The sequence below is a fragment of the Euprymna scolopes genome, chromosome 10 (genome assembly GCF_053919585.1).
Source record: "Euprymna scolopes isolate OS-2025 chromosome 10, ASM5391958v1, whole genome shotgun sequence".
Classification (NCBI taxonomy): Eukaryota; Metazoa; Mollusca; class Cephalopoda; order Sepiida; family Sepiolidae; genus Euprymna; species Euprymna scolopes.
The window spans coordinates 62,807,453-62,821,172 of record NC_136491.1 but is presented as its reverse complement, the minus strand read 5'-3'; the positions used below and the strand labels follow the sequence as shown (position 1 = coordinate 62,821,172).

General features: G+C 31.3%; 2 protein-coding genes across 4 annotated transcripts in view; one reads left to right on the top strand and one right to left on the bottom strand.

Moving 5' to 3' along the window:
- Positions 1-13,720, bottom strand: part of LOC145286014 (aspartate--tRNA ligase, mitochondrial-like) — a 517,834-nt gene that overhangs the window by 132,465 nt on the left and 371,649 nt on the right. The gene's annotated exons all lie outside the window — the stretch shown is intronic.
- On the top strand, positions 3,733-7,254 carry LOC145286352 (uncharacterized). The gene has a single exon (XM_080135291.1). The coding sequence runs from the start codon at positions 4,387-4,389 to the stop codon at positions 7,252-7,254; it is 2,868 nt and encodes a 955-aa protein (XP_079991417.1). The 5' UTR covers positions 3,733-4,386.

Sequence of the window (13,720 nt, the reverse complement as noted above, 5' to 3'; positions counted from 1 at the left end):
CTAAAAACTCTATCCCCATTTCCAAAAAGTAAAACTTGTTTGGATCAAACACAATCCCTTTGTTGGCACAGTGATTCATATAGTCAATCATGTGCCAAAACGAAGATTCTATTGAGTTTTACCATAGGAGGCTGTCATCTGTACATCAAGTTTTACAAGCCATATCCACAGTGATGTCATCAATCCTTGAGGGGCTCGACAGTACCTATATCGGCCCTACTCGGTAATGAATGTAGTAGTGTCCTATGTTGCTAGAGATAGTGGTAGACTGTGGTACCCATTTCACGCATCTAGTACCGTGAATATCCCAGAAGTTTCTGGATTTCTGGCCCTCTTGAACATGTCTAAGTAGAGATCTGATGACTGTACTGGCTCACTGGTTTTCTCAGTATTTGCATGTTTCAGGCATCATAGTCACCTCTACTGTAACTGAGAGGAGTAATTCTGGGGCACACACCTGAAATTGCTCCCCCATCCCTCTCAAGGTGAGGTACGATGGTTGATAGTGTCCTATCATGCTTGTGGACAGAAAAATTATTTGAGCTATCATCGTATAAATCTCCTCTTCTTGATACTTTGCTTGTGGCTTCCGTTATGACCTCTCAAATTTACAGCATACCTTTTTCGGATGCCCCACCACCCCACAAAAGTGGCACCTGAGTCCAACTATTGGACAATCCCTTTGACTCATCGATCCTCTGAGTGTGACACCTTTCCAAAATCATTGCAACGTTTGGTATATCATGGGGTGGAAGGAGCCTTTGTCACCTGGTTGTGCTGTTCTTTGTTCAACCTTTATACACCAGATAGCGCAAGAGGATGTGTGGCATCATTAAAATGGGAAGTTGACTTATCTGCCGCTTCCACGCAAAACAATTATGAGAACTTTTGCTCTAATCTAGTAAGCAAAGCTACCTCCACCAGTACCCTTCTTTAGTGTTCGGTATTTTGCAGCCCAGCTATCATTTGCCTGGCAACCATATTGTCTGAATAGTCCACTTGCTACCGACAAGTTTGTTTGTTTGTACATGGAATTTGAAATTCACAAAATTTGGCTTGGCTGCACAGTCTCGATAAGAAATAGGTTACTGACTCACCTTTTTGTTTCATGGAGTGGAATTTCTGTCAGTGGACTTCTTTGTGCAATCCTCTCACAGCCACCAGTCGTATCTGACAAAGAAGTTACTTCTCTGAGGCAGAGTTGAGTATTTCTGCCTCTACAAGTTCAAAAAGTAACCTGTTAATTTCTACCACACAGGTCTTCCACAGTTTGTTCTAGATTACGGCTAAGTCTTCTAATCTGCATACCTCTTTGTATTGCATCTAGGTGTTAAAAAATAATGTCCATTCCCCATCAGTGCTATCCAGTCCTATTGAGGGTTGTTCTGTTTTTTTTTTTTTTTTTCATTCAGAACATGTTGGGATGACTGTGAAGCATCTTTTTCCTTAATTCAGCATTTTCTTTCTGAAGCTCACTAGTTACTTCAATAAAAGCATGCTTTCTTGCTCCATGGTATTTTGGTGATGAATATTTCCAATGTCCAATATCGTTTTCACAAATCTTCATGCTTTACAGTTCATAGCGCCATGTAATGGTAGCTTAAAGTTGGAAAATGTATCCTTCCAGCTCTTTGCTGAGCTCAACACAAAATGCAAATATCTGTGCTTACGTCTGTGATATATATATATAAACATTAGGAGAGATCACCACTGATTACTTCCAATTCAAGGGAGATCATACCTGGTTGCCTCATCTTGTCAGGGACAGACAACTCATACCTATACAACACAGCTGGGAAAAAGATCGGAAAAAAAAAAAAAATGATCATCTATTTCGTATCCAGATAGCATATAAGAGAGCAGATAACTAAATTTTTTATTATTATTTTATTTCCAACATGGCCTCCACTGACAATAGCAATAATAAAATGATACTAACATTTTTGTCCCATATTTTCACTCTTAACTTGGAATTAATAACAGCCACTCTGGACTTAGAGTTAGCATTAATGAAAGACATGTTTATTTGTTTATATTTTAAAACAAGAAAAAAAAAAAAAAAAGGTGAAAATAATCATTTAATAATATAATAACTATTTGATATTTTCTTACTATACTCCTATAATTTTTTTTTTTTTTTTTTGCATATTGATATTCATATTAAAAACCGTTTTTTTTCTATTTATTTAAAAAGAAAATACAACTTTGTTATGTATGAGCCGCGGAATTGCATGCATCTGCTAAAAATATAGCTAATTTACATATTCTTTTAAACATTCATTTTAATTAATTCCATATTAGTTTTTTTTCATTTTTTTCTTATGGGATGATCATCTATATTAACTATTACATGTAATTATATTTAGGCAGATGTTCTACATGATTTATACTTGTGTAAAAAGGTTATTGTAAATACAAACTTCTTTCTATATATATTTATGTATGTGTATAAATATTTGTTTAAAAAATTTTGCCTACCAAAGTCCTTTGTCAGTTTTTAGTCTGAAACTTTATATATAGGGTATTTGAACCCATACAAAACTTTATAATTGGGGTTTAGCTGGGGAAAATCAGTGCAAAAATGTGAAAATTAAAAAAAACATGGAATTTGCCAGGTGAAGATCGAACGATGACATTATGAATATGCATGCATAATATAATAGCTATTAGTTCATGTTTTAATCTTTAGCCAGTTTCGTGATGGACGCATCTGCTAAGATGTTAGGTTTTTTTCATGTTCTTTTCCTCTTTCGCATTACGGGTTCAAGCCTGCCTGCCTACTACCACTTTTTTTATTTTTATTTTTCTTAACACCTCTCTCCACCTGGGTTGCCTACTGTTGTTTTGATTCCCCCACCCCACCTCTCCACATTCTTGCTACTCCCACTTTTTTTTTTATGACACCTCTCACCACATTTCTACACTCGAGCAATGCTGGGTACCTCCACTAGTATAATAATAAATACAAAATCTGCATTAATCAAAATATCATATTTAGGCATATTTTACGACCAAGCAATGCCAGACGGCCTACTAGTTGTCAATATATGAAAGAGTTAAAAAATGGACAGATAAGAATTAGCTCTGATTTTTTTGTTTGGGAAATTGGGAGGAAATTTATATTTATGTTTAAAAATAATAATTAAGAAAAACATTATTACAAAAATGTACATACATTATGTACATACATTATGTCAGTATTCTATACTGTCCAAATAAAAAAAGAAAAATTGGTATTCCCAAATTTAGAAATAAATAAAAAAAAATATACATTTTTGATATTGTAGTAATTAATGTTAATAAGCAATAAAAAGAGTGCAATTAAATTTAAAGGAAATTTAATTTGCTGATCTATTTAAATTGTTAAATGTGAATAGCACAAAAATGTTTGAAGAGCGAATTCTGGAAAATGTATAGAAACAAATGTGTAAGAATAGGTGAAATCTGCTGTGCATGTATAAGTGTATTGTTTAGTTAATTATAAAAAGAAGAATATGGAATGTGTATTATTTGCTTTACGGCAAGTAATTATTGAGAAAAGTATTAATTACACATATAAGCTAATGTAGAGAAATGGGAAAAGGTTATTACAAAAATGTCCATCTATATGTTTAGTAAAAAATTTGTTTTCTTAATATCATAAGCCTTTTTTCTGAAAGCAGTGAAATAGGAAATATATGTGAAATGGGTGGTAGGGCAAGTTGGTAGCAATGAAAGAGTGTTTTTGTTGGGTGATATTAACTTCTTGCTTTTTAATGAGTAAATTTCAGATCCATGTTTAGATTAGCAGATGCTTGTCAAATGTAATCTAGGTACAGAGTGAAAGAAAAGGATAAAGCATATCTTTCTTGCAAAACTCCCATGACAATGTTAAAGACCTCTATATCTAAATTAGATCAAACCATTTAGCAAAGATTGTTATACAGCATATGTGATCCTGCAAAAGTTAGTATAAGATAATACTGACTCTTGTGGGATTGCAGTGCTAACATGATCTCTTCAAGTTTGTCATGATGGATGAATCATGAATGCAGTCTTTTCATCTTTTCACTAGGCTTTCCAAACTTATATACATTTAAATACAATTTAAAGAAATCTCACCAACCTTTGGATTTAAACAAATTAATTGTACCATCTGACCGAAAATCGAAGTATCTGAAGATTTGTAATTCATAGAAAATCAATCAGAATCGATAATGACAAACCAGTTACACATGTATATCTAAAATCTGAGTGAAAATGATATCTGAAATGAACTTTTATTCTTTTGCTTCAATTAGTTTGTTAATCAATGAAATTATTAGAAAAGCATTTTTTTACTAGATGTAAAATTTTGATTCTTTTATAACTTTTGTTTTCATTTCTACCAGGGGTTTAATTGCTAGAATGAAGATATTCTTGGTTATGATGATGATGATGATGATGCTGATGATGATGATGATGATGATGATGGCAGTAATGGTGACAGCAGACAATCCCTCATCTTTCTGGTGCCCCAGTATCTGTCACTGTGAAGATATCAACACAGCATGGTGCACAGAAATACCAAAGAATCTACCAAATTTCACTAATACTTTGAAAAAGCTGCATGTACATGATGCAAATTTAGGGCCTACATTTTCCTATGTGTTTGAGGAATACATGGAATTAGAAGTTCTAGATCTTTCTGGAAATAAAATCTACCTCCTAGAAGGACAAATTCTACACAAGTTGCACAAACTAAAAGTTTTGATTTTGCATGACAATCTTCTCTCAACATTAGCACCACATTTATTTCAGACCAATGTAGAATTAGAACACCTGGATCTGAGCAAAAACAAGTTTGCTGAGTTACCTGATCATACAATGAAATACTTAACAAAGTTAAAAACCTTTAATATTAGTTATAATATACTGAGCAGCCCAGCACTGACTCTCAGATTTCAACAGACCAAAGTATTACAAGTTTTAGACTATTCTAACAACCCTTTCCAAAACTTCCCAGAAGATACATTCCTTTATGCTCACCAATGGGACCATCAGTTTAGTCGGCATGTCAATTTATCAAAATGTAATATAAAACATTTTAATCCAAATGTTTTTGAAAAATTTCCTAAACTGGTTTCTTTGTCCTTGTCTCATAATCCATTGATTCACAGAAGAAATCTTTCTGCATTATTGACCAATCTCCAAATGGTGATGACATTAGAAAAACTTGACCTCTCATGGCTCAAACATAATAGAATTATTTCATTCTTTTCAAATTTGGAACATATTTCAATCCATGAGTTGGACTTGTCTGGCAACAATATAGGTGATATGGAAGAAAATGCGTTACAATATTTGTCAACCCTGAAAAAGTTTCATATTAGAAAAAACCGACTAACTACTCTTAATGGCTTGGGACGACTAAATAACTTGGAATATCTTGATATTTCCTACAACAAACTGAAAGAACTAAAAAAAACACTAATACAAAACTTGCCAAAATTACAATACTTTATAGCACATCACAACAAACTGAACAGCATAACATTTAATGAACTCTCAGAATTTACAAACCTCAAGCATTTAGACATCAGTTACAACCATTTGGAAACATTAAATATGCCTTTACTCGCACAGCTTGAAGTTTTTGATATTAAGCACAACAAGCTGAGATCTTTACTTTTCCCTGTAGGAATCATGCAATTAAAAAGCATTGATGCCAGCTACAACAGACTTGCATCCATGGTGCCATTTCAATTTTCTGGGATGCGACAAATCCAAAGAGTAAATTTCAGCAACAATCATATAACTATGATTCATGGGCAGACGTTTAGAGGTTTTACACCAAAAATTATAGACTTGTCTCAAAATAAAATGACTGAACTTGGACATTATGGATGGGAGAATGCAACAGAAATTTATTTCTCAAAGAACAAAATTCAGAATCTTGACATGCAATCATTCTATCAACTTTATAGCCTCGAATTTCTGGACCTGCATGATAACCGAATCGAAAAAATAGAACTTGGGACTTTTAGGCACTTGAAAAACCTTAGTATCCTTTTACTTTCCAAAAATAATTTTCATTCAAATACAGAGTTTAATGACATTTTTAGTTCTTTGTCTTCATTGCAATACTTCGATTTGTCATCAAATTCTTTGACATCTCTTAGCAACATGAGCCTGGAAAGAAGTCCACGTTTAAAGACCCTTTTGCTTTCATCCAATAACTTAACCAGCATTTCACCTGCTATGTTCCTTGATATGATTAATCTAAAAAAAATTGACTTGTCACATAACCCATATATCTGTGATTGCCATCTTGTTCCTCTCCGAGACTGGCTACAGAGTACGACAGTTCAACTTCTAAACAACACTGATGGTGCTTATAATTGTGCAAGTCCTGCATTTAGAAATGGACAGGCAATTTGGAAATTTGAAGTAACAAAATTTGAGTGCCATAGAAATTTACTCTACTTGACGATATTTGGGTCAGTGACTTTGTTGGTGTTGGCGGTTATTGCTATACTGTGTTCTGCCAGATACATTCGAGAAAAGTGTAACCACGCTCACAAGGTACTGGCTGGTATTCCAGAATTTAAAATGCTAAATCATTCTAAAATGGATTTGGTTAATTTAAAACACCAGATTAATCCGTTGTTGCAACCACCAACACAGCAGAATGAAAAACCAAAAAATATGTCCATCACGCAACCAAAACAGACTGGAAACACAATAATAAATAAAGATGGTGAAAGAGAAAACATTTATGTGAATTGTTTAGAATTACAAAATCTGAAACGAGGCTTGAATACCAAACCAGCTCAACGTTCAATGACTCCAGATCCATCACTTGAGCATTGCCTTATACCTAGTAATCATCAACGGCGTTTTAGCCTGCCAGAAAGTGTTTACTGGCAATCGCATTCCCATTCAAATGGAGGCCATAAGAATTACAAACCTAAAGAAAAAAGTGGAACAATGATAAAACAGTATAATAGCAATAGTACACCAGCTGATTATGGTAATTCTCTCTTGAATGGTAGAAACACTTCCATTGGGAATCCCTATCCAAGCCTTCTTCAATCAGAGAGACACTGGTTGCGATATGGAGAACCTGCATATGTTCACAAACCAAATAAGAACTTCTCACACGATGGACAATATGTTCAGTATCTAAGACGGCAGTGTCCTAGACACTATTTGAATGAAAGATGTCAGGCCTGGGTGCATACAGGTTACATTACAGTGCCAAGCAAAAAGTCCCGTGTGGTACAATGGCTATAAAAATACCTTTATTTAGATTAGTCAATTACACAGGGTGTCCAAAAAGTCACTGAAGAGTTTTAAACTTCAATAGATTCTTTATTTTTGATGATATTTTTCTGTAATTTTAACACAATATGACTAAGACATTGGGAAACTAAAAAGAAAATTGCAAAATTCAAACAATCTTTATTTATGAAAAATAATGTCCTTTAAGTGTTGCCCACTTTCAGCTTCGTATATTTGTACTCTTTCCAAAACATTATTCATGACAGATTGCAGAATCTCTGGATTGCGATTTAACTCCCTTATTTCATTCCTGATGTTTTCCTTCAATTCTTGCAGAGTTTGGAGTTTCAAAGTCTGCCAGCTCACAGAATGAAATAAAGGAGTTAAATTGCAATCCAGAGATTCTGCAATCTGTCATGAATAATATTTTGGAAAAAGCACAACTATGCAAAGCTGAAAATGAGCAACATTTAAAAGACATTATTTTCTTTTTTAATTTCCCAATGTCTTAATCAGATTGTGTTAAAATTATAGAAAGATATAATCAAAAATAAACAATCTATTTAAGTTTAAAACTCTTCAGTAACTTTTTGGACACCCTATAGTTTCATATTAGTTGGTATTTTCACTTAGAATTGGTTATTTCTGTTACTTACATGTGTTTTCATGGAGAAATGGTAAGTACCTTAGTCTCAACAATCATTGTTGAAAGTTTTTAATCTGATTGGATGACCACAATTGAAGCAAAACTTAATTTAATAAATAGTTATTTCATACTTTTAATTCTTCATAAATATTAATCAGTCAAGTACTTTAAAATATTTAATTTTTAATTTACTAGCATGGCTTCAGATTACCTACCATATTCTCTTTGTATTTACCATACAAATACTTATTAGTTACATACTTTTAAAAAATAAACACAAACACTGTAACATTTTATTTAATATCTTTATTGTAATATTTTAAAAATAGCTTTTTGTTTACAGTAAAACTAATTGTCATTCAAATATTCTTTAAATAAATGTTCTTATAATATTGACACCAAATATTTCTCAATTAATATTTTTCCTTTCAGTCAGTAACATATTATTACAAGTTAGAAAAGCATTTTATCCAAGGCATGAAAATTGTTAAACAAAATGTTTTTACTATAGGCTTTAAAAAAAAGGTACAAAATTCAATTTGAAATTTATTTATCTTCAAAGTGCACTTTTATAAATTTTACAAAGTAAGGTATAAAAATTTAATTTGAATTGAATCAAAAAATTACCTTGGATTTATTTTATGTAATGTACATTCTGTTGCACTTTTAAAAAAAAAAAAATCATTGAAAATTTTATATCTATATCATTAATTGCTAGATGAAAGATAATGTTTTTAAATTGCAACAAAATGTACATTACATAAAATAAATCCAAGGTAATTTTTTGATTCAATTTAAATTAAATTTTTATACCTTACTTTGTAAAATTTATAAAAGTGCACTTTGAAAATAAATAAATTTCAAATTGAATCTTGTACCTTTATTTTTAAAGCTTATAGTAAAAACATTTTGTTTAACAATTTTCATGCCTTGGATGAAATGCTTTTCTAACTTGTATCTTATCTTTTTAAGATTATATTTTAAAACTCTCCTTCTATTTCAGTTTGTATTTCTCCTCACAACACCACTCATTTTTGCAACCCCCTCTTTGTATTATTAAAGATCTGAATATTCTCTCTGTTTCAGTTTGTATTTCTCCTCACACCACAACTCATTTTTTGCAACCCCCTCTTTGTAATACAGGTCTGAATAATGAGAAAATCTGAATTTTTTTTAACAAAAACTTTAAAATAACTTTTATAGATTAAATTTTTTAAAACTTCTTTCAGAATAGAAAATCTTTAAAATTTAATAAGGAACATATTTCATATAGGTTTCATTAACAAATATTCAGTACATAACGAGAAAAATAGAGATGAAAATTTCAAAAGGAGTGTATAACTGGTTACGGTCAATAGTAGTCCTCGCCAGCGAAAGTCTTTGTTATTGTTATTCTATTATTATTATTATTATTATTTAAAACATTTTGTGTTCTGCTCTTTCGCGCAAAGATTAATAAGGTATATTTCTATATCTTTATAGTATTTTACGATATATTCACATATTTTCATTTTTACAGATTTGAAATGTCTGTAAAAAAATTGAAAAACATGACTATTTATAGAACTTCATACTACCATTTTTATTCTTGTTTTATAATTTTCAATTTTCAAGTTATAAATGAAATAAAATAAATGTTTATGGATGCCAAGTGCAAATACAAACCCTACAATATTGTAAAATCCCATAATAGAAAATTAACACTATCATGGGATGACTTGTAAAAATTTTACTAAAATAAAGTTGTCTTTCATCTTGGCATTGCTTTTTTTTCAGCTGCATACGTGGATAGAAGAAAAGAAAGTGACAAGCATAACAAATATGAATATCATTATCATATTTCTTCAATATTAAGTTTACATGGAATTAAAAAAATTTTACATTCATTTAAAAAAAATTATATTCATTTGCATTAAAATTGAAAAAAAAAAAACATCCAAAATACTTGAATGTTCATTGGCAGATTTTGAATTTTATTGATCTCCATACTGCATAAATTGGATTTAAGATTATAATATAAAATGCAGTAAATGTAATAAAATGTTAAGTTTAATTAACATAAGTTCACAAAATATTATTTCAATTTTTTCATAAACAAGTGAACATAGTCAACCAGGATTTTTTTTTTATTAAAAATTAATTAAAATTAGACTAGTGCATACTTATTTTAAAAATGAAACTACTGCAAAGAGAAAAAGAAACAGAAAAAACTGTCCCCTGTTGTATTTCTTTTCTCTTGAAAGAAAGCGCTTTGATATTCATTTCTAAAAACAGAATTTGTGGAAATGATGCAATCTCCACATTACCTAACCCCTCACATTCAGTGTCATACCTTATAAGAAAATATTGAAATGTATTCTCAGAAAATTAAATTGAACTGTTATATTTACAGTGTTATAGAAAATGTAAGTTCATAAGTTAAATTATGCTAAAAATGAAAAACACTTCTGCTTGGCACTTTTTTAGGGCTTGTATTTTACGAGAATTTTTTTTGAAAACAAATTTTATGCTGAAAATGACCTTATACATTACACAGATGCACACATTATTTTTGATTCAGTAACAACTTTTAAAGTTTCAAAACACTGTTTTGAGAAACTTATTTCATTTTTGGTCCAGTTTGCTAAGGTAAATTGACCATCTATCTGGAAGGATGTCACCTCATATTATCTGGTAGAGCAATTTATGTCAATTATTTATATTGCAAACTAACTTCTACCCCTAATGCTAAGATTATAAAAAAATTGAAAAGATTACTTGTTTAATATTTATATTAAACAAGCAATCTTTTCAATTTTTTTATAATCTTAACATTTTTGATGACTGGAAAACTTTATGATTTTGACAAGTTAGGATAATTCCGAATTCAGAAACTATGAATTACAAAATTGTGATTTAATCATACAAATGATTTACAGTGAAACTCTTAATGCAATTCTAATTTTATGTAATAAATTAATAAGAAGTAGAACATACTAAAAAATATAATCACTGGGAAGTTGTACTAATACTTTGCTATAATCCTAGTGGTTAACATATTTACAACAGGTGTTCTAGCATCATCTTTTCTGGAAATTTACCGTTTTTTTAATTTTTTAAAATATATCATGGATATTTGAACTGTGAAGGTAATTCTTTTGAGTCTCATTTTTCCGATGACATTGCAGTAACTAATCAGATGAACAAGAGACTTTGAACAGAATGGTTACATGCTACATATGGACACATGACCATGGTCACTTCTGTCTGAAATTATTTTCTCTTTATTTAATAATTGTTTAATTATATACTAATGGTTTTTTTCATGTCATTTTCAAGGTGGAAATCTGATAATGATTTGAAGGCAAAACTATAAAAAGTACATTCATACTAAAATCCAAGATGAACGTTCAAAACTTTCTAGGAAAATCTTAAATAAAAACAAATACTTGAAAATATAAAATATAAAATGTGAAATGTTGTTTTTACACAAAAACAAGTCTCCATTTTTGAATACATAAACTTTTATGTCCCCCCCCCCATTGATACATGTTTTGATATTATATTTAATTTTTTTTTTCATCAGTGGAAAAATTAGTAAAGTAATTTTTTGAAGTAATTTTAATTTTTGTCCTGATCCAAAGTGCCACTTTTTGGAGAGCTGGATTCTCTGTGTCTGACTCTGGATGAGTGGGGTATAGGGGCGGACAAGTAAACAGGGAAATTCTATAGAAACTTGTTTCATTTTGTACAAAAAGAATGTTTAAAGTTCATCTTTTGTTCCAAAAAGTTGTTGGTATGCAATAAAAGAATTTAAAAATGTTTTCTATCTTTTAAAGTTTCTTTTTTTCAACCAGTTCACAAACATGGAAACTCAAAATCAAACAACTGACATGAACAACTTACACATAGATATGAACATGTTTTAATTCACTAATTCATTTATACCTAACTCCACACCAAGGTTTTCAAAATATTCAAAGTTTCTTCACATCTACTGTAAGAAGGGGACTGGATAAAAGCTCAACAACATAAAATAAATGAATTAACAAAAAAAGATAGTTTTATATTTGACTTTTTTAATAATTTAATTATCAATTATCAGTATTTTTCTTAACAAAAATATTTTCTTTAATCTGGTTATCTCCCACTTTGCTGTAAGGACTCAGGCAGACATATGCATGGAGTATATTCAAAACACCTTCCCTTTGACTAGAAAATCAAAACAAGAATCAGGCAACCAAGCCTTCATGTTAGATTTAGACTAAATCTGCAACATAACGTTAGTTATATATATTTTCGCTACTGTTCTCCCTCAATCTTAATAAATCAAGTCTCTGATAGATACAGCACTCTCCCTAGATACTAGCATGCAAGTACATATATTTAGTGTTTTTAATGTCCACTACAGTAATTGGCTTCCTCAGGAATGCCGATCATGCTGTGATAATGGTAGAAATCACCCTAAACTCTCCACCTGAAGCTGAAAACCCATTACTCAAAACAACAAGGTCCTATAAGAAGAATGACTGAGAAGCAATCAGGGATCACATCAGAGATGTTCCATGGAGAATATCTTTTCTCTTCCTGTGGAACAGTGTGCAAATGAGACTACTGAATGGTTCAAAGCAGCAACTGAAACACACGTGCCCACACAGAAGTATTTTATCAAACTACATTCTCCACAATGGTTCACCTCTAATTGTGCAACTTGGTATCACTCATGCTTGCATTCCGCAGACTATCTGACATAAGTCCAATACAATGCAAAAGTTTGTAGAAGCTAAAAATAATTGTGAGAGAGAAATAGGCGCAGCCAAGAGAAGGCATTCTGAAGTCATCAGAAAATGCATCAAGTCGTAGAAATTAGGAACTTGTGATTTCTGGAAAGTTGAAACAGTATAGTAAACAATGGACAACTAACAATTCCCCCACTATTCAACAACATTGAGATTGTTTGCACAGCAACTGAAAAGGCCAATCTGCTTGCCCAACGTTTTGCCTCCAACTCCACTTTAGACCCAGCAAGCCACCCCCTCCCAAATTTCCCTTTGTGGACAGTAGCCACACCCCTTCCCTTGCTGATGATGCCACATTAAATCTAGACACCTCGAAGGCATGTGAGCCTGATTTTATCCCTGCTATACTACTAAAAAAATTCTCAGCTGAGGTTTCTGGTTCTCTTCAAGCTGTTCAACAAATGCCTTAACAAATCTTGCTTTCCTAACTGCTGGAAAATTGTTTCTGTTGTATCAGTTTACAAGAATTCTGGCAAAAGAACTGACCCACTCAATTATCACCCCATTAGACTCCTCTTTCTCTTTGCTCGATATTCTTGAACTTTAAACTTTTGTAACAATTTTTTTTTTTGCATTCACTATTTTGCCACTAATATTTTATTTTTCCCTTAAATATTCTGATGATACTCACGAGGTTGCCATTTTCAGACAGTCTTTCTAGAACTAGCTCTGGATTTCCATCTTAAACTTTTTGGGGGGTATCAGAATTGAAAAAATAAAGAGCCTAATTTTCAATTCCAAAAACGATTCTTTTAGTTTTCCTAAATATTCTATTGTTGGTACTATTGATGAATTGATACGTATTTATTCATTTTAAACTACCAGTATAACTAAAATCAATAGATCAAAATAACAAATGTTAATAAAAATGGCACAGGTAAAATTTGATGTAAGTGGATGAATAGGAAAAAAATGGCACAAGTGCATTTAAAGCTCAAGATTATCAAGCAATTTTATTTGCAACTGAATCAACTTCAGTCGATGAATATTTGAAGCATTCATCTTATTTATTTGACTCACTCTTTACTTCTTTCCTAAATGTATGGCTGGCATT